This window comes from Brassica napus, chromosome C4 (genome assembly GCF_020379485.1).
Source record: "Brassica napus cultivar Da-Ae chromosome C4, Da-Ae, whole genome shotgun sequence".
Classification (NCBI taxonomy): Eukaryota; Viridiplantae; Streptophyta; class Magnoliopsida; order Brassicales; family Brassicaceae; genus Brassica; species Brassica napus.
In genome coordinates this window covers 57,069,535-57,089,060 of record NC_063447.1, presented here as the reverse complement: position 1 = coordinate 57,089,060, position 19,526 = coordinate 57,069,535, and the positions used below count along the sequence as shown (strand labels likewise).

The 19,526-nt window shown below is 39.1% G+C and overlaps 7 protein-coding genes across 8 annotated transcripts; 2 read left to right on the top strand and 5 right to left on the bottom strand.

The window, feature by feature from the left end:
- Positions 1 to 4,469: 4,469 nt before the first annotated feature.
- Positions 4,470 to 5,622, bottom strand: LOC106432796 (uncharacterized protein At2g34460, chloroplastic). The gene is made up of 3 exons (XM_013873643.3): positions 5,410 to 5,622; positions 5,181 to 5,348; positions 4,470 to 5,093 (listed from the first exon to the last, which is right to left on the bottom strand). Exons 1-3 carry the CDS (start codon positions 5,524 to 5,526, stop codon positions 4,533 to 4,535), a joined length of 846 nt encoding a protein of 281 aa, XP_013729097.1. The 5' UTR covers positions 5,527 to 5,622; the 3' UTR covers positions 4,470 to 4,532.
- On the top strand, positions 5,597 to 7,330 carry LOC106432797 (high mobility group B protein 14). Of its 2 annotated transcripts, none has more exons than XM_013873644.3 (6): positions 5,597 to 5,809; positions 6,051 to 6,218; positions 6,411 to 6,468; positions 6,552 to 6,596; positions 6,944 to 7,024; positions 7,143 to 7,330. In XM_013873644.3, the coding sequence occupies exons 1-6, from the start codon at positions 5,748 to 5,750 to the stop codon at positions 7,191 to 7,193; spliced, it is 465 nt and encodes a 154-aa protein (XP_013729098.1). In that variant the 5' UTR covers positions 5,597 to 5,747; the 3' UTR covers positions 7,194 to 7,330. The 2 variants fall into 2 exon arrangements, with proteins under 2 accessions (XP_013729098.1, XP_022557120.1); XM_022701399.2 differs by lacking the exon at positions 5,597 to 5,809 and adding an exon at positions 5,845 to 5,970.
- A 21-nt stretch (positions 7,331 to 7,351) lies between these two features.
- On the bottom strand, positions 7,352 to 8,372 carry LOC106432798 (agamous-like MADS-box protein AGL29). Its single transcript, XM_013873645.3, has one exon. It carries the CDS (start codon positions 8,047 to 8,049, stop codon positions 7,483 to 7,485), a length of 567 nt encoding a protein of 188 aa, XP_013729099.3. The 5' UTR covers positions 8,050 to 8,372; the 3' UTR covers positions 7,352 to 7,482.
- A 1,800-nt stretch (positions 8,373 to 10,172) lies between these two features.
- Positions 10,173 to 11,276, top strand: LOC125585614 (chlorophyll a-b binding protein 1, chloroplastic-like). Its single transcript, XM_048755002.1, has one exon. It carries the CDS (start codon positions 10,338 to 10,340, stop codon positions 11,139 to 11,141), a length of 804 nt encoding a protein of 267 aa, XP_048610959.1. The 5' UTR covers positions 10,173 to 10,337; the 3' UTR covers positions 11,142 to 11,276.
- On the bottom strand, positions 11,030 to 15,469 carry LOC106432784 (protein REDUCED WALL ACETYLATION 3). Its single transcript, XM_013873625.3, has 16 exons — positions 15,092 to 15,469; positions 14,659 to 14,750; positions 14,418 to 14,558; positions 14,260 to 14,316; positions 14,107 to 14,179; positions 13,786 to 13,944; positions 13,521 to 13,670; positions 13,168 to 13,423; positions 12,885 to 13,000; positions 12,714 to 12,800; positions 12,541 to 12,629; positions 12,381 to 12,443; positions 12,227 to 12,283; positions 12,026 to 12,122; positions 11,788 to 11,947; positions 11,030 to 11,677 (listed from the first exon to the last, which is right to left on the bottom strand). The coding sequence occupies exons 1-15, from the start codon at positions 15,122 to 15,124 to the stop codon at positions 11,792 to 11,794; spliced, it is 1,626 nt and encodes a 541-aa protein (XP_013729079.1). The 5' UTR covers positions 15,125 to 15,469; the 3' UTR covers positions 11,030 to 11,677; positions 11,788 to 11,791.
- A 189-nt stretch (positions 15,470 to 15,658) lies between these two features.
- Positions 15,659 to 17,946, bottom strand: LOC125585613 (pentatricopeptide repeat-containing protein At2g34400-like). Its single transcript, XM_048755001.1, has 2 exons — positions 16,919 to 17,946; positions 15,659 to 16,846 (listed from the first exon to the last, which is right to left on the bottom strand). The coding sequence occupies exons 1-2, from the start codon at positions 17,833 to 17,835 to the stop codon at positions 15,907 to 15,909; spliced, it is 1,857 nt and encodes a 618-aa protein (XP_048610958.1). The 5' UTR covers positions 17,836 to 17,946; the 3' UTR covers positions 15,659 to 15,906.
- Positions 17,947 to 17,987: 41 nt separating this feature from the next.
- Positions 17,988 to 19,493, bottom strand: LOC106432778 (seipin-3). The gene is made up of 2 exons (XM_022702056.2): positions 19,401 to 19,493; positions 17,988 to 19,244 (listed from the first exon to the last, which is right to left on the bottom strand). The coding sequence occupies exons 1-2, from the start codon at positions 19,491 to 19,493 to the stop codon at positions 18,249 to 18,251; spliced, it is 1,089 nt and encodes a 362-aa protein (XP_022557777.1). The 3' UTR covers positions 17,988 to 18,248.
- Between the last annotated feature and the right edge of the window lie 33 nt (positions 19,494 to 19,526).

The following is a 19,526-nucleotide window of genomic DNA, read 5'->3' as shown; positions in this document are numbered from 1 at the left end:
TGTGATTTGCTATTTATTATAAATTAGTATATTGGCTTAGGGAATATTTGTGTAGTATATTCGTTTATCAACATCGATTAATCTTCTATAGAAAGTTCAACGTATATTCTTATTTACATACCTAAAACCTCAAAATTTACTTTGCCGTAAAATATTTTATGGAAAAACCCTTTCTCCAAGTCGTTTCAATTTTTCCTAATACTTCGGTGACCATATCGCGTGATTTGGTATTTATTATAGACTACTTAATTGGTTTAGGGAATATTCGGTATGTAAATTCGTGACCTTGCACTAAAATTAAACTATAAATACTGGTCTTCATAATCAATTTTACACATCCACGATCAGCTCCAAAAAAAAATATGGCGAAACCAAGCACTTTTCGATTACTTAATGGTGTCAAACCTGCTCGAAACAATTGGCTAATTCGTGTTAAAGTACTTCATTCTTGGAAACAAAGCACCAGTTTTGGAGGAAAAACTTTTGAATGTGTCTTAGCTGATGAAACTGTGAGTATTGTTTTTTGTTATATTTTAGTAATCATCGTATGGTACTCATTATCTAATTAAATTTTTTATTTTATGTAGGGTGTGAAGATTGCAGCATCTTGCAAAAGGAATCAAATTTTCTGACTCCAACGCGGTTTACCAGTTGGAGAGTGGAAAACTATCGACACTTTTCAAGTTCTAGCTGCTTCTGGACATTATTGCCCAACAAATCATCAATACGAATTGATACTTTTAACAAAATGTGATCTTCTATCTGATAAGATTTATCTTTCACTTTCAAGTTACGATGATTTAAGGAATATCGATGAAAAGAAGAATTTTTTCCTTAAAGGTGCACATGTTTATTGATTACTTTGTCCTGAATATTAAGATCTCATTATTTTTTTTGACAGATCATGAATTCTGTTATCGTTAATTCATTATGTATTGTTGTTCATACAGATATTATTGGACAAGTCGTGGATCTTAATGGAGTTCAAACGGTTCAAGCTATGGGGAAAGACAAAATGATGGTTCAATTTTGTTTGCGTGACTGCAGGTAAATTACATGTATATGATATATCTTATCTATCGTTCTACCTCTGTTTTTTTATGTTTTAAAAAGTTGTTAATTAATTTACTTTTGCTTTGTTTTCAAATGGAAAACATTAAGTGGTGATGAGATTGTGTGTTGCTTGTGGGGAAAATTTGCTGAGCAAGTTGAAACAATTTTGGAAAATTGTAACAATGAAAGGGTTATAATGTTGATAAGGTTTGCTAAGATCGGCTTTTTCAGAGGTATATTACTGGTTATATATGACTTTTAATTGAAATTTATTATAGAATGGGTTTACTGAGGGATATATTGCATTCATCTTTTAGGTGAAGTACAAGTCACCAATGCCTTTGATGCTTCAATCGTGGATATCAACCCTATCTATGAGGAAGCAATTGAATTTAAAGAAAAGTAAGTTCATGCTATTTTTTTTATTGAATTTAAAGATAAAGAAATATCACCAATGCTTTTGATGCTTCAATTGTGGCTCTCAACCCTGTTATTAATAGTATTGATTGAAATCACTGAACAGGATGTTGGCCAATGATCTTCCTCTTGCTTTTTTTTTAACGCTGATTTATTATTATCTTACAATTATGATATGAAAAAGATTACAAAGACGATTCGACAACCGACAACACTACCTGTTTTATGAAGACCTACGCCTAACTGCATCACCTGAGCCGTCCTATGAAGATCCACGCCAGACCAGATTTACTTGCACCATGTTGAAGATCCCTTGTAAGCCTTTCTTCCGTAGTCTGCATAACTATTTAATAAATCGCTATATCCGAGACTTGAAACCTTGATTTCCTGTAATCTGCAATAAATTATATAGTCTGGGATTCGAATCCCAGACCTGGGTGTAGAAGTCTTTAAACCTTAACCAGTAGACTACGGTGCTTCCACAATTAGCCAATTGTTTAGAGCAGATTTGACACCATTAAGTAATCGAAAAGTGCTTGGTTTAGCCATATTTTGTTTTTTTGGAGCTGATTGTGGATGTGTAAAATTGATTATGAAGACCTGTTGAAAATTGATCGGCATATTTTGTTCCTCTTGCTGTTATTGAGAGAAAAGAAGCAAAGCAAATCGCCCAAAATAAAAAAGAAGATTGGAATGAGATTGAAGTGAGGTCAATTTCTAAGATATTGGTTGCTGCTGAGGTAACTATATTTGACTATTTGTATGTTTTACTGTTTTATATATACTAATTTTACCAAATACGTGTGTGTAACACTTTTCAGATTGAGAGTTACAAAATCATTTGTTCAATTGAGTCAGTAGACACATATTGGGGTTGGTTCTACATTGGTTGTAAGTTTGTAACAGATACAGCCGAAGTGTTACTAAACTTGTTGGGAATGGTGTGGGAAAGCCAATTTTTTATTGTGACGTATGTCGTGCTAACAGATTTGAAAATCATAGAACCAATAACACTAGATTTAGTTCGAATTTTCAAATCCATTAAAATAACAACCAATAACCCCCACTAATATTGGTCTATCTATATTTAGATTAATTTTTATCATTAAATATTTCACTTTGTTCATTAAACATGTACTTTGGACTCAGGTACAAACTTCATTTGTTTGTCAAAGATGATAGCTAGGTATGCCAAGTAATGATGCTTGACGCTGTTGCCTAATCTATTATTGGTACCACTGCAACAGAACTTTGGGATAGCTCATATGATGAGGTTATTTTTTTAATTTATTACTAAATTTAGTAAAGTGTTAATTTTTCTAAAAATAATTTGTTTCAACTTGATAGATTGAAGATTCAATAATCCTACCTCAGCCAATTGAAAGTTTAGTTGGAAAATCTTTTTGCTTTGGTATTTCGATATCCAACGACAATTTAAACAATGGATCCATCACTTTTAAAGTTTCTGAGGTCTGGTCTGGAGATAAGATTCAAAAAATCGAATCTCAAACAGAGCCATCTTCCTGTTTTGATACTAATTCGTCTACTCTTTCTGGTGGAGATGTAAGTTATATATGATTGTTACTAATTACTTTACGAAACTCCTTACACGAATTCCTCTAACTTGTGCGCTGATCTTAGGTTTTTTTGGTGGATCAAAACAAAGAAAGTTCATTTGAAGGTTTTTCAACCCCACTCTTAAAGCGCAAAGAAGAAGATGCTGACCTGCTGGATATGACCTCTACGTCTAAGATGAAGTGCACTAAGATGATCAAGTTGGAGAAGACAAAGACTGATGAGTAGTTTTGTTGCAGAAAACTTTACTTTATTCCTTTAAATTTCGTGTTTTATTGCAGGTTTTTTTTTTAATATTGCAAGACTATTTGGAGCTTCTATGTTGTTTTAGTGGTGTTTTCTCTATTTATTATTAATAAAGCTGGTTTTTAGCACTTATACTCGATAATGTTCATCAGCAGTAGCATTATTTGCCATGTACTATACTCATATAAACAAATTTTTCTAACACTCAAACATATTAACTTAGCATATTACCAACACATTCAAAACGAATAGTTTCTTCATAAACATATCTAATGACACACTCTCTTATAAAGGTAGATCTTCAACAACATACCTGCTATTTTGTCATGCGAATTTGACGGAATCTTGGCCAAAAACGTGTAAACGTTCCCCCAAAAGTTAATGTATATACCTAACTCAAACTAATAAAGAATTAAGAAAATATGTCAAATATTTAGTTACTTTAAACATAATCACATATTTCACAAGTAAAAAATCAACATTAATTTATCACCAATGAACGTAACCTAAATTAAAATTTGTGCATGAGCTGCTAAAACGGTGAGAAAGACATCTTTATATCATATTCATACACACAATTTCAATCTGATTTAAAAAATTTCATGAAGTTCCTATCATCTCCTATTAGCTAATCGTGATTCTGTTTTCTAATACAAACATCTTTTCTTGCTCCTAGCCAATCCTTATGAAGAGAAAAAAAGATATTTTTGAAAATCATCCAGATGCAAACCTTATGGCCAATCATCTACAAAGCAAAATAAATCCTGCAACTGATGAATTGTCTCATCCCAACAACCTCTCTTTACCGCGTAGATCTGTTTCTAATAGAGTGTTAAATGATTTCACAAATTGTTGTATGACGCCTACAACAACGGTCAATAATCCTAAACGTGGAATTGGTGAGTATTTTGTGTTTTATACTATCACTATAATCATTTAAATATTTTACTAAACAACATACTTCTTCATATTTTACCAAGATATGGGAAGTGAAAACAGTGAATTCAGGTGAAGCATCATGGGCTTGGGGTTGAGGAAATAGTCAACCACGTCATGAACTCATGGGAGCAAGCAACCGGGAACAAGCGCCATTAACCGGTTCTTAAGAACTGAATAAAACTCGGTTTATGTTTTGAAGCTTATGTATCTCTGTTTGTTGTTGTTGTTACTCAAGACAGTAAGAGAAATAAAGGTTCTGTAATAGAGCATGAGACTCATCATTACATTGTGATTCTCGTTAGTTAATGTCCTTTAACCGAAGCAAAGAGATCCTTGTAAGAACGTTTAGGAGCATCAGCACTAGCAACAATCTCCACAACCTTGTAAGAAGACTCCTCCTCATCAAGCAAAGCTTCCACCGCAACTTCAGCCACCTGGTCTCTCGATATGCTCCCTCCAGACAACGTATCCTCAGGCTCCATGACTACATTTCCCGAAGGAGGATCGTTCTTAAGCCCACCGGGCCTCACAATAGTATAGTTAACGCCAGATCTTTTAATATACTTCTCAGCTTGAAGCTTAGCGATCAAAGTAAGCCCAAAGACGTTGAGGAAGATGTAAGCCGGGTTAAGAATCTGTCCCGTCGCAGCTCCGTTCACCAAGATCGAGCTCACGAGAACAAACCGGCCCACTCCTCGCTTCTTACACGCGTCCACCAAGCTCACCGTTCCGAAGTTATCGATCTTCCAAGGAGCGAAGAGATCGAACCCGGGGCGGAAGCCAGTGGCGCAGATCACGGCTTGAGTGTCGTCGCCGATGGCTTCTGCTAGCTTCTCTGAGCCTTCTGTCACGTCTGCTTTAACCTTAATACAACAAGATAAGAGAATGTTGTAAGAAAAAAAAAAGGTTGGGTTTTTTTTTTTAATTAAAAGGGGAAAAAAGGACATTACGAAGTGAAGAGATGGGTCTTGTCTGAAAGATGTTTTCGCTTTGTCTACATCGCGAACGCCGGCTTTGACGGCGAAGCCGCGGGATAAGAGCTGTTCCACGATCCTCTTCCCGGTTTGTCCTGTGGCTCCGGCAACGAAGACCTTCTTCTTCGCCGTGTTTTGTTCCATCTGAGACACAACAACACTGTTAAACTCATCAACCAAAACATAATCTAATTAAAAATCTGACCTTGATGGAAGTGAAGGAACGAGAGGAGTTTGTGTTCTTGGCGAAGAAGACCGAAGAGGAAGAGAAGAAGAGAGCAGCTGAGGAGGAATGTCTGAGAAGCAGCAGAGATGTTGTCATATCATCGACCTATTATGTGTAATAATCTCTCTCTCCCTCACGAAGTTTTTTAACGGTGAATAATTATTCTTTTCTTGAGGTTTTCGTTTTGTGATTCTTTTTCGTAGATGATATAACGCCACGTGGCGTATCCGTCTCTCATAATCGGTTAATTACCAAAAAGCCCCGGGAGGAAACGTATTTTTTTTTCCGAGAAAATCTTTTTGACGGCAGAGGAGACAATGACGAAGAGAGGACTCAAGTCGCGGCCTTCGTCGCCGTCGTACGGCGGTGGCTCTGCTCGGTATGTTTTCTTTCATGAGAACAAGTTTGTTTTTTTTTATTTTCTTAGGTTCTGCTCTGTTTTCTATGTTTAGAGTTCTGCTTTGCTGTCTCTCTAGTGATTGATTACTGATTTAATAAGTGAATTGGGTTTGGGGAATTGGATCTAATTGTAATGGAAAGGTGTGAACTTTATGCTATTCAAAGACTATGTGAGAAGATGATGTTACTTGTTAATTGCATTCTGTAAATTTTATTTGCAGGAACTTGGAGTTGGTTGGGAAGTCAAGCGAGGATGTAAGGAGCTCTACAAGACTCAGACTCAAGCCTTTGAGGAAGCCGAAGACTAGCCACAAGCAGAAGAAGAAGAAAGCTACTAAAGTCCATGAGAAGATGCCCAAGAAACCTCCCACTGCTTTCTTCTTTTTCTTGTACGTGTCTGATTCTGATATGATATGATTAGTTGCTATTGTTTTCTCTCAAGGGGTAGCTCGTCTACGTTTTGCCATTTCTCGTTAGTTATATGGTGTGGTTACTTTAGGAGACATAGGAAGATACATACACCTGTTGCATGCGTTTTGCCTCTTGCCTGATTTTGCCTTTTTGTCTTTTTGGTTCCAAAGGGAGGATTTCAGGAAGCTATATCAAGAGGAGAATCCTGAGGTCAAGTCCATGCGTGAGGTAATTTCAATGTTTTCAAAAGTATTACCATTCACTTTGTATTCTGTTGCTTGACTTAGTTTTCTTCTTGATTCTGTCTTAAGATTGGGAAGACATGTGGAGAGAAATGGAAAACAATGACTTACGAGGTAACTCATCTTCTCTCCCACTTTACTTTCTTGTCTCTTAGAGTTTGATGAATCTCAGTATCCTCTTCCAATAGTTTCCTCAGTAACGTTTGTTCAAGTCACAACCGAATGCATAGAATCTGAAAAATCGTGGTGATAGCGTATGCTTACCTGAGCAAGGAAATGATTTTCATGTCTTCTATTTGCTATTATGAAGTTTCTTACTCATGCTTATGCTTTAGCTAAGCAAGGAAATGATTTCTATATCATCTTTTTGCTCCTCACATGGTTTTGGTTACTATTTCAAATCTTTTAGAGTGATGGAAGTTTCTTACTCATTGCTTGTTTTCTCCTTTACTGTTTTACAGGAGAAGGTAAAGTATTATGATATAGCCACTGAGAAAAGAGAAGAGTTTCACCGAGCAATGACTGAATATACTAAGCGAGTGGTACCTTCTTTTCTTCTTATTCTTTTTTACTTAGTAATTAATACTTCTCAGTGTCCCACTGGTCCGTTTGTAGAACATCATTAGTCTGAGCTTTTCATTCTTACTATTGTTTATGCAGGAATCAGGTGAATTTGATGAATCAGAGACCGAATCAGACTTTTCTGAATAGACCCACATTAGAAAAACATTTGTTCTAAGCCTTCTAATAACATTTAGAAGTTTGTTTTTGGTTGAGATCTTTTCTTTCCTTGACACTCCTGTTGACTGCACTTTGAGATTAATAGAAATTAACCAGTTTCTCAGGTACTTTCTTGACTCCTGATTACATATCAAATTGATAGTCACACTCTATAGATGAGAACAACCAAGATCTTTCAATGTACTAGTAACTTCTGTAAGCCAATAAACAAAAAATAGAATATCAAAAAATGTAAACTCGGATCTTGTTATCTAAATCTTCATTCTACAGAAGCCTTGTCCCCGGAGAGAAACACAAGACAAGACGAAGCCTGCATCTTATTGGCTTGACCTTGGATCCTACCATGGACTGCTTCCAACTTATCCATGTACTCTTTGAGTTCATCGATGGTAAGCTTCTCAATAGGCTTCTCGAACCTCTCATCCCCAGCGGATTCAAGCTTTGCCTGCCTCTCCTCGCCTCGTTTCTTCTCAGCTTCAATCTCTCTCTTGAGACAATCAAGACGTTCGTTCACTTTCTTCATTTTAGGTCTACTTTTGCCTCTTTCTTCTTCTTCTTCTTCTTCTTCTTCTTCTTCTTCATCACCACCACTGTCGGAATCATCATCGCATTCCCTCATGAACCGCTCTGTGACAGCGTCAAGATTCGGTTTCCCGTAGGAGTAAGGCTTGCCTCCTGGAGAAAAGACAACAATACCCAACTCGGCGTTGCAGAGGGTGGCTAACTCGCTAGCCTTCTTGAACAAACCGGTTCTACGTTTTGAAAAGGTGACTTGCCTTGTGTTCATGTCCTGAACCATCTCCATCTTGATCTTTTTCCGACCCATTTGTTGTTTTGCTACACGGTAAATAATAATAAGAGAGATCGGTTCTGTTTTTCTTTTAGTGAAAGGAGTATTTTATATTGGCGAAGAAGAAGAAAGATGATTTTCTCTAAATTTAGAAAGGAATGTGGAGAATTTTCATTGAACCTAATAAGAGTATTTTTAGCAAGTTTTTAAATGAGAATCTTGAATTGCCTTATTTCTAATTGTGTTATTCAAATCTCCACTAATTGTATTAATACACAATTAGAAACTATTCAAATAAAGAATGAATATATTTTATAAACTGACAAATATCTCAGGGAACAGACCAATTCGATTAGAGATAGGACTGGGCGTGCGGGATGAATTTTCGGTGGGTTCATTCATCCTCTTAAGTTTCATTCGGATTTTCTGTATATTCGAGTTCGGTTGATAATATTTTGGAAGAAGAAATAACTACAAAGAAAACTAGCTGGCCAGTTAAAAAATCGAGGTTTTTAGTCGATTCATTTTTCTCAGTTCTGTTTAGATTATATATTTGATTCGAATTCGGTTAATAATATTTCGGAATAAAAGTTGATAATTATTTGAAAGAAGAAATACCTACAAGGAAAACGCTGAACAGTAAAAAAACTCGGGTTTGTAGTGAATTCATCTTTCTAAGTTCCATTCAGATTATATATATTTGGTTCAAATATTTCGGAATAAAGGCAAACAAGTCTTGTAATTGATTGAAATCGACAACTAAAATACTCTTCGCAAAAACATCTAGACTGAGAGTAAAAGTATTTCAGCAATGTAGAAGAGTGACACATGCAAAGCTTCACTAGAGCCTGTCTATCTCATCATCACCGAATTTAAAGTAATCATAAGCAGTACCATCTTAATCTTCGTCCTCAAGCCACCAATAATTTTGTAAAAAGAATGTTAAATTAATTCAAATAAAAAACTGTCAATCCAACATCACAAGGAAGCTCATCACAACTTTTAAGAAAACGAGCTTCGTTGAGAGTATATTATTAATACCACCTTCTTCTATATCAGCAAAACCTTCTTGAGGAAGCTCATCACAACTCTCAAGAAAGCTCACGTCATCCATATCCATCCTGAGCCCGACGAGAATAATGTCACCATAGCCGCTAATCAAAACCTTCTTGAGCATCTTACCACCGATGTGACACATCCCTGTGGCTCCGTCTATGCGGCTTCGCACATACGGAGAACTAGAGCGTATTCTTGACCGTCTTCTTTGAAGATGATCTATCGTTTATCTTCTTCTGCTTCTATTTTTCCTACTTTTCATTTGTTCTTCGGCATGACTGTGTAAAGGGTTTTAGTTATGAACTTCTTGTTTGATAGACACTAAATTTAAAAATGACAAAAATTTGATAACCGAGTTTGCTTCTTTCTGTCTTTATGGTTTTAGGATTTGGGTCAAAGTATATCGTTTCTTATAACTCTCTAGTGTAAAAGAATGCGACCAGTTAGAATTAAAATCCTTAAAATCCAAAGTCTTTATGATTTCAACCCATCTGGTTGAGATATTGCTTGTATACTCATGTTCTTGTAGCATAACTTTCAAGATGGGTCTCGAAGCCGTCGACCAAAATATTGGAATGGCCAAACATGAGTTGATGAAAACTGAGACTATGAGAAGGAACACAAAACTAGTTACAAGAATTCAAAAGGTTTGATAGATTCCATTAGCATAAGATATTGTAATACTGTTTGATAAAAGGATGTGTACAAGAGACAAATAATAGGCCTATAATCCTCAAAAACACTATGTCCTTAATTAAGACCGTAAGGAACATGACCAAAGTTTTGCGAGTCTCTGGAGTTAATGAGTTTAGTCACCTTGAACCTATACATGGGCCTTTAGGAACGTAAAACAACAACAGGTTACTGCGAGGTTCTTGCGTCTTGCTAAGCTGGCAACTCATGGGTCCCCATTAGATAATTAGATATCAAGTATCGTCTCAGCAAATTGGAATACCCACTGATAGCGTGCCACGTGTAACTCTGACATATATCTATCCATTTGCATCGTAAAAATCACAAGCGTCTTTCACTGCAACTAAAGAATCTAAACCAAAAGCTGTGGCATAGAGACCGACACGTAGGACAACAACACGACATATCCAAAATCTCATTAACCAATCAGGAAACAGATACAGATATTGCACAGATAACAAACCTTACTCTTGAGAATTCTATAAAACCGATCTATACCCCAACCTGTTTCAATCACTCTCACCAGTCACAAAAAAAAAACCACATAAAATCAACAAAAAAGAAGAAACTTTCTAATGGCTGCCTCAACAATGGCTCTCTCCTCCCCTGCCTTCGCCGGAAAGGCCGTGAAGCTTTCTCCTTCAGCATCAGAAGTCCTTGGAAGCGGCCGTGTGACAATGAGGAAGACCGTCGCCAAGCCAAAGGGCCCATCAGGCAGCCCATGGTACGGTTCCGAAAGAGTCAAGTACTTAGGTCCATTCTCTGGTGAGCCACCAAGCTACCTTACCGGAGAGTTCCCCGGAGACTACGGCTGGGACACAGCCGGTCTATCAGCCGACCCCGAGACATTCGCCAGGAACCGTGAGCTAGAAGTTATCCACTGCAGGTGGGCCATGCTCGGAGCCCTAGGCTGCGTTTTCCCTGAGCTCTTGGCTCGTAACGGAGTCAAGTTCGGAGAAGCCGTTTGGTTCAAGGCTGGTTCACAGATCTTCAGCGAAGGAGGACTCGACTACTTGGGCAACCCGAGCTTGGTCCACGCTCAGAGCATCTTAGCCATTTGGGCTACTCAGGTGATCCTCATGGGAGCTGTTGAGGGTTACAGAGTCGCTGGAGAGGGACCATTGGGAGAAGCGGAGGACTTGCTTTACCCAGGAGGCAGCTTCGACCCATTGGGCCTCGCTACCGACCCAGAAGCTTTCGCCGAGTTGAAGGTGAAGGAGATTAAGAACGGAAGGTTGGCTATGTTCTCTATGTTTGGATTCTTTGTCCAGGCTATTGTCACCGGAAAGGGACCGTTGGAGAATCTCGCCGACCATTTGGCTGATCCAGTCAACAACAACGCATGGGCCTTCGCCACCAACTTCGTCCCCGGAAAGTGAACGAGTTAAAGCTTGTTATGTGAGTGAGAGCCAGAGAAAGAGAAGTTTGTTTGTGGTCTTTCCTATGTAAATTTGTGCAATTTCCTTTGTCGTATCTTTGTATGATTCATCAGAAATCGAACCTCTTTTTCTCAACTGTGTTGGTGTTTTACCTGAAGACTCAAACTGAACTGAATAATCCATTCTCGTTAAAAACAATTCACGCAATTGCAGATGGTATATATGTTATGTATACTGACAATATAGCAATACAAAGAAGGCAAAACTGATGACAAAATTACAACAGAAAGGAAAGAAAACGAACAAAGGGAGTTGCTAAGATGATGCTGTCTGAATGCCACAAGATGCTTCACTTCTAGCCATTTTCTGAAACTTCTCTGGTTCTAGTTGTAGCCCAAAGGCGCTTCATTTGGCAAGCTTCAAAAAATGTTTGAAAACAAATCTTTATTGTCGATATAAGACTGTGTGATGTAACTATTTAGCAAGTTTGACATGGAAACCTCTGTGAGATTCATATTTTCCACATATAGTCCCTCCTGTAAATGAAAAAAGGTTGTGGTGTGTTAATAAAGAGTTGTATCAGCCTAAGCGAGCATTCCGATATCAACAAAGGCTGCAATTGACAAGGAGTAGTAGAAGGACTTACATGGTTAGTGTGGGATATGGAGAAGAATGAGAGCAGTTAAATATAAACAGAAAGAAATGGCAGCTCCAGCGAGGACATTGTGGAGCAGCCTCTTGTCATCTTTTGTGGGTATGAAAACAGACTTTAACGTATTGGTCAGCTCAAAAAGCCGGTGAGACACCTGAAGAAAATATACCATGAGAACAAATTACAATCTATAGAATGTAGAGTTGATTGTGGACTCATAGATTCTACTTACCAAGACATAGATGGCCGTGGTGAGCATGAAATTGAGCATTGGATATTCTGGAATTATGCATAATAGCCACTTAGGCTGCCCATTAGGCACATTCGATCTGCAGCACATGCAATTTTTATTAAACTCATTCGTAAATCACTGAGACAGATGGTTTCTTGCCTACTTATTCAGGAGAAAGGGTAGGTAGAGTTTCTTGCTGACCTTAACCAGATGTGAAACTGAGATATATAGGTCTCCAGAGTAATCTTGCCAAGCCACCTAGAAAGATCATGACAGTTGTCTTATAAGAGATATGTTCAGAATCAACACAAAGTTTGGTTGAAAACTTGAAATGGACTAAAACTGAGAAACGTACGCAAATAGTGTAAGGGAAAAATTTCGCAGCTTCTGTGTGGAATTTCGCAGACAGATGTAGACACTGGAAGAACAGAATCAAAGCTAAAGTCAGAAAAGCCAGAAAGGATGATTATCTCAAGAACTGACGTTTTGTGACAGAAAAGGGTTTTGATACTAACGTTATTGGAATCCATGATGTGTAGGGATGATATTTGTTGTATGTAACCTTGTCAAGCTTGTAGATGTATTCGTACCACAGGTAACCGACCTGAACAATATAAAGAACACCAACCGGCCATCAGAATAATATCAAATACATAAGATCCATAAGAAAGAGAGAATTCAAACTCACGAATGAGGAAATTGCAATTATGCTTGTTTTGATTGAATTCTTTCTCTTGGCATCACATTCCTCCAGTTTATCCATCCATCTCTCTACCTGAGATCGAAATGTTGAAAAATGTTAGTGGTGTGTGTCATGAGAAGTTAGAAAGCAGTGAGCACCATAGGAATCAAGAGTTACCGTGGGATGGAAATAGGCATATATCATTCCAATGATCCATATGTAGCGGTCAAGTCCTGATCTGAAGTGCCATTCATGTAGAAGTGGTAGATCTGGTTTAGCTGGATCAGTGTATCCTGCAGTTGTTTGTGGACAGAAACCATATGTTAGTTACATAAATAAACACAGATCCTAATGACCAAGTGACATCCAAAATTGCCGAGTAAAATGTTCTAGCACGAGACAGATATGTTGTCAACCCTGCCGAAATCACTATAATGTACGAGGAAAGTCTGATACTGACCCAGTAAGAATGTTAGAGGACTCCAGAAAATCTCAAAAACTCCAGGAATCTCCCACATCACAATGACAACAAGAAAGCATGAAGCAATCTTCACAGCCATTACTGATGGTATTTCGTTATACCGACTGAAGATGCCAAGGGCTCCATACACCATCAGAGTGAAAAGAGTGTGCATCGGACAGATGTAGTAAAGCATGTAATCATTATTGAGAATAATGCAGCTAAAAGCCACAAATAAGTTAAGACGCCACATCATCTGGAAGAAGTAAAAGATATGATGAGCATCTCGAGTTACTGACAGAAACATATGCCTTAACCTCATCAACTACAGAAATTGAAACTGTTGATATGACCTGAGTGAATCGTGCTAGGGAGAAATCCTTTCTGATATAGTAGTAAGAGAAGTTCCCAAAACCAGTCATCCAGACGTAAGCAGCGATGAAGACCCTGATTGCATTATATATCTCAGCTGCAGCAAAGTAATGATACATCAAAAATAAAACCTGCAAAGACACAAAAGCAGTGCATTAGCATGAAATCACAGCTGCAAATGAGAAAAAAATGAGAAAAAAATGAATAGGAAACAGACACCTACTGAGAAAAGAGTGAATCAGTTACCTGCATCCATCCCTTCCACTCTTCAGTCTGGTGACGATTAAGATAGAGAATAGATTTCCCTGTTATTGGTGATTTGTCATTGTGTTTCTTCAGGGACGTCATGGCTGCCACAATGATGAGCAGACAGTAGAGAAAGAGGAAAAGGTCTCGGTCGTAATTCTGCAAATACAAACCTCAGATGTTAGTTTTCTACCTCTCAACGATTTCAAGATATAATGTACACTGTATCACACATCTTCAGCACATAAATGGTATTGGGATATTTGATGACCGGTTAAAACTAAGAAAGGGAAATTCGTCAAAGAAACTCAGAGGAGGCACCTTTTTAGACTCTCCAAGCACGCTTGTTCGATCACAAATATAAAAGTAAAACAGAATCCCCCCGAACTCAGCCCTGTGAGGAAGTAATACAATCATATGAGAGAGCATGATGATGATCAGCATGAATCCAATCCGATAATTAAGGGAACATACATGGCTCTCAAAGTTGCTCGATTATCAATCAAGAAAGAGTCATCCAGCGTCAGAAACCTACAAGCAGGCCAACGTAAATGTTTTTTTTTTAATTATTATTGAGAGAAGACTCCACTCCAAGAAAACAAAAAAAGAAAGAAAGAAACCGCTATAACTACCTGATCAAGTTTGTTTTGACAGGCGAGTTATAGAACCTGGTAGAGACTGATCTTGGAAGACCACCACCTTCGAGTAAAACAGCTACTTCCTCTTCCTTGGTTTTCACCTCACCCATCTCAACCAAATTATTATCTGAATGACTGCAGGTAAGAGGTATAGAAATCACTATCAAATTAGATACATAACAACAGAGGCATGTAAGTAAGTACACAATTCAAAGAATATCCCCCAAAGACATACACTTTAGAGTGCATTGAAGACCTCTTATACTCCAGAAACTCTGAGTATATCCATGCTATGAAGACAGGGATGACTCCGAGCAGAAACGAAACCTGCATTTAAAAGAGAAATACAATACACGAATTACCAATTTTGTAATCCAAAACCAAATCTCAAGTGTGCATCGTTTTAAGATTCAAGATTTGATTAACGCTAAATAGAATGAACTTGATAGCTACTACAAGCATTTGAATCTCTCTCTCTCTCTCTCTCTCTCTCTCTCTCTCTCTCTCTCTCGAGCAAATTGATCCAAATTGTAAATTTCAATCACTCCACACCTTAACGAAGTAACATTCAAATGCATCTCTATTGATTCCAAAATCTATGAATCCAAAGTAATGGAAGTAAGAAGACAGTGAAGCTTGAGACGCTCAGAGTTACGCGATGATGTTACCTGGCCAGGCGTGATTGGCTCCGAATCCGCCATGTTACTGGATCCACGAAGGGATATTCAGAGATTGGATGAATCAGAGGACCGAATCAACTCCACTGCTGGATCTAATGTATCGAATTGGATCTCTAGAAATTAGATTCAGGATCCGAAACCCTAGGAATACAGCGGAACATGCAGAGAGAGAGACGCAGGGGAGGAGTGAACAGAGAAGAAGACGTAGAAGAGATCTGGACGTTAAGAAGCTATTTGGCTTCAAGGTTGGAGAAAATGGCCGATGCGACGTCGTTCTCCTTAACGGTTGTGGTTGGTTCCGCGATGGCTTCCTTCCCCTTCATTCAAAGCTTTAATATTTTTTTTCTCGTCAGCCAAACATTTTTCTTATTAATAGGAATTGTCATTTGTTGCATATAAATACAAGATCTAGGACAAATACTAAAATCTATTTTGTTTGTAGACTAATAACTTCATATTTTTACTTACTTTTGAACAAGTACAAATCATCTAATAACGAAACTGCTTTTCAGAATTTAGCAAAATTCACAGTTTTGAAAACGTAATCAATTGATATACCAACCATCACTTTTGTTTGGTTATGCTATATTGTTATTCCACCAATGAGCCTCATATGTTTAGATTGTTATAAAACTTGTATATATCTAAACAAATGCTTGTAGACAAAGTCAGAAGTTAGTACTTATGACATCTAACCACCCATTTGTCCCCACATTACAAGCCATCACATGAAAGCATACCATATCATGGACTCTTTGCACCACTTTGAAAGTCAAGAGAGAAGACGCGTTAACTCACATCTTTTACCACAGCTGAAGACAATCATACCTTTCACTTTTCATCTCCTCTACCAACAAACCGTACAACGACCCTGAATCTTCATTGCCACACTGTAAACAATCGCTTCCTGCATTAAACTCCATTAACTCACCGTCCATCTCAATCCAGCTACATCCTGGTGTCTTAACTACACCTCTCTCTCTCATCAACGCCCTCGTCTTCGCACATTCATCCCACATCTTCATCTCAGCATAAACCTTGGAAGATATAACATAGTTCCCTGCGTTCTTCGCCTCTTCCATCGCCATCAACATCCTCATCGCTTTCACTCCAACCACCACATCTTTTCTCTTCTGACACGCTCCAAGAATCGCTCCCAACATGATCTCGTCTGGCTTCCCGGGAAACTTCCCCATCAACTCCCACGCCTCTTCTAACATCCCCGCACGAGATAGGAGGTCGATCACGTTTGTGTAATGCTCTATTTTCGGAACCAACCCGAATGTGGAACTCATCTCATGGAAGTATCGACGGCCCTGATCGACCAGACCCGCGTGCACACAAGCAGAGAGAACTCCCACGAATGTAACATCACTTGGAGGGACTGACATTTGATCAAACAGCGAGAGCGCTTCTTGAGCTTGTCCATGATGCGCATAAGCAGATATCATAGCGTTCCAAGTGGCTTCGTTTTTCACCGGCATTGCTTCAAATACTCTAAGAGCTTCCTCTATGCTTCCGCACTTCCCGTACATGTCGACTAGTCCTGTCGCCACGTAAATGTTATGTTCCAGACCTGTTTCCAAAGCGTATGTCTCAATCCGTTTGCCTAACTCAAGAGCTCCAACTGAACCACAAGCAGACAGTACCGTAGAAAACGTTACTGCATCAGGGGAAACTCTGGAACCTTCCATCTCACGAAACAGCTTAATAGCTTCGCTTGACCTCCCATTTTGAGAGTATCTGAGATGGAAAGAAACAAACTTCGTAAAGATTCAGACTTTATATGAAGCAAATTTTGAACATTTAACTTACACAGTGATCATAGCATTCCAAGCAACACGGTCCTTGTTAACCATCTGATTAAAAACCCTTCTAGCTGAATCCAACTCACCGCATTTTCCATACATACTGATCAACTTAGACCCAAGGAACGTGCTCAACCCAATCTTCTTCCTCACAGCTATCTCCTCCAGCAATCTACCAGTTTTCAAATCGCCCAAATGCCCACAAGCACCCAACACACTCACCAACGTCCTCTCGTCAGGCTCAACTCCTTCCTCCTCCATCTCCCTAAACAAACCCACCGCGTCTTTAGAACAACCCGTAAGCAAATACCCAGAGATCATCGAGTTCCAAGACACCATATCTCTCTCAGTAATTTCGTCGAACACCTTCCGTGCACTATCAATATAACCACATTTCGAATACATAGCGATCAACGAATGATTGACATGATCGTCTCTATCCAACCCGACTTTGACCAACGACGAGTGGACAGATCTACCGACCCCAATCTCGGGAAGATTCCCACACGCTACGAACACGAAATTGTAAGTGAAATTGTCGGGCTTTAACCCGGAAAACTTCATCCGGCGGTAGAGCGAGAGAGCGGCTCCGTGATCGTGCCACGTGTTGGTCAGCCCTCGGATCATGAAATTGAAGGAGTAGTGGTTTGGTTGTTCCGTCGCGGAGAAGAGGGAAGATGCGTAGTTGAAGTCTCCGAGCTCGACGGCCTTGGGGATCAGAAAGTTCGGTTTTTGGACCGAGTTTAAGAGCATCTGGGCTTGGATCTCTCGGATTTGGTTCGCGGAGACGCATTTTTTTAGCAGGCAGAGAAAGTCTCTCGCGAGATCGCGGGGTCGTGATTCGTCGAGTGATGGGAATTGGCGGGAAATGGAGAAGGCTAGTTTCTGTGGTTTGAGCATTTGAAAGCTCGTAAAGAGCCACATGTGATAGATACATAACAAATGTTTAAAATGGTGTGGTTTAGTTCTCGGTTAACTCGGTTCACCGAAAACTTACCCAGTTGATTCGAACAATTGATTTGGTATTTGGTTAGTTCGGTTTTTTTAAATTACACTGTATTTTGGTTTCGTTCAGATCTTGGAGTTTTTGCCCTAGGAAATGATTGAAGAACAACATAGCATAAAAGTCTATACGGACAAATATTACACATTGATTAGCAGGCAATGATATTACAACTTTGATAAGGAACTTAATGGAACCACATGTGAAGAAACTAAGTTACAGCAAGTGTAAGTACCGACCGTTACAACAACCTTCCATTTATCTACTTCCCGCCTGAACCATCCAGATTTGCCAGATTTGAAGTATTGTTGATGGAATGAGTTCCATCACTTTGTTATGTCCTCTGACCTGCTCTTGGTATGATCAGACATCTGACGAAAACCAGTTCCGTAACAAACAAACACATGCTGATCCACACAAACAAAGTCCTCCTCCAGTTCCATATCATCCTCTTCAAGAAAGGAAGCTCAGATTCAAGCAACAGAGACGCTTCATAAATCTCTGGAACACCTGCTCCACCACGAAACTCCGCACGTTGCTCAATCATTACCTTAACGCAAGCAGTACTAACAACGTCCTTTTCTGAAAAGCCTTTGAGCTTTACCTTCAAGGTTTGAGTTTCAGAAACATAGCCAGAGACAAGCGGAGCAATCTTCAGAAAAGTCCGGACAAGACGGATAGGCTCGGTTCTAAACCTCAACATACACGGCCGCCTTGAAGTTGCGAGCACTTGACCGTTCTCTGATAAAAATTCCACACGAACCTGAAACATCCCGAGGTTTCTATTATACTCAGACTCAGGTAACGTCATCGAGACACTGACCTCTGTCCTCTGATTCGGACTGTTAACTGGTGTAATGGGCACATATGCTTCTGGATTATTCTTTGTGTAATCAAAACTCAAACTCTCTTTAACGACAAGTGGTTCATGAGCCAAAAGGGTTAACACAAACCCACTAATCATAAACGCAGATACCAACATTGCAAACAAAACGATGACTACATGCACAGCCCATAACAGGCCCAATGCTAACCTGCGCACAGTCTCCAACACGAGCTTATCATCGTTCAACCCTAACTCACATAACTCTACAACCTTTGATATGAGATAACGTCTGCCGCGTCTCATTGTACGATAAGGATCCATAACGAAGCTTAAGCAGATATGAATCAGCCAAGGAGGGAACTTTACGAAGCTTAGCATCAAACTTACTTGAAACTCGATGGACTTGATCACCAACGTAGCTAAAGAGCTAAGGAGAGACCGGTCCGTCGAAGTAGCTTCACGGAGAAAGTCCGTCGCCTTGGTGATGATCAGTGGAGGTGGTTTCTTTCAAATTTTCAGGTTTCACGCCGTTCATGGCATCCTTCTCAGCTGTTGCGAAAGAAGAAAGCTTGTCAGCCTCTTCCATAGTATTTGATATTCCACAAGATTTAGGTGTAGTAGAAGAGGTAGACGTAACCGTAACGGAACGGTTTGGTTTACGTTCCGGAGCAGGCGGTCGGAATCGTAGTGGGCGTCTAGGAATCGATGGGCTTCCTCACAGCTGCTACCGTTCGAGGATGGTTCTGATTCCATTGATCAAAACTTAAAGAGGAAATCTCTTAAACG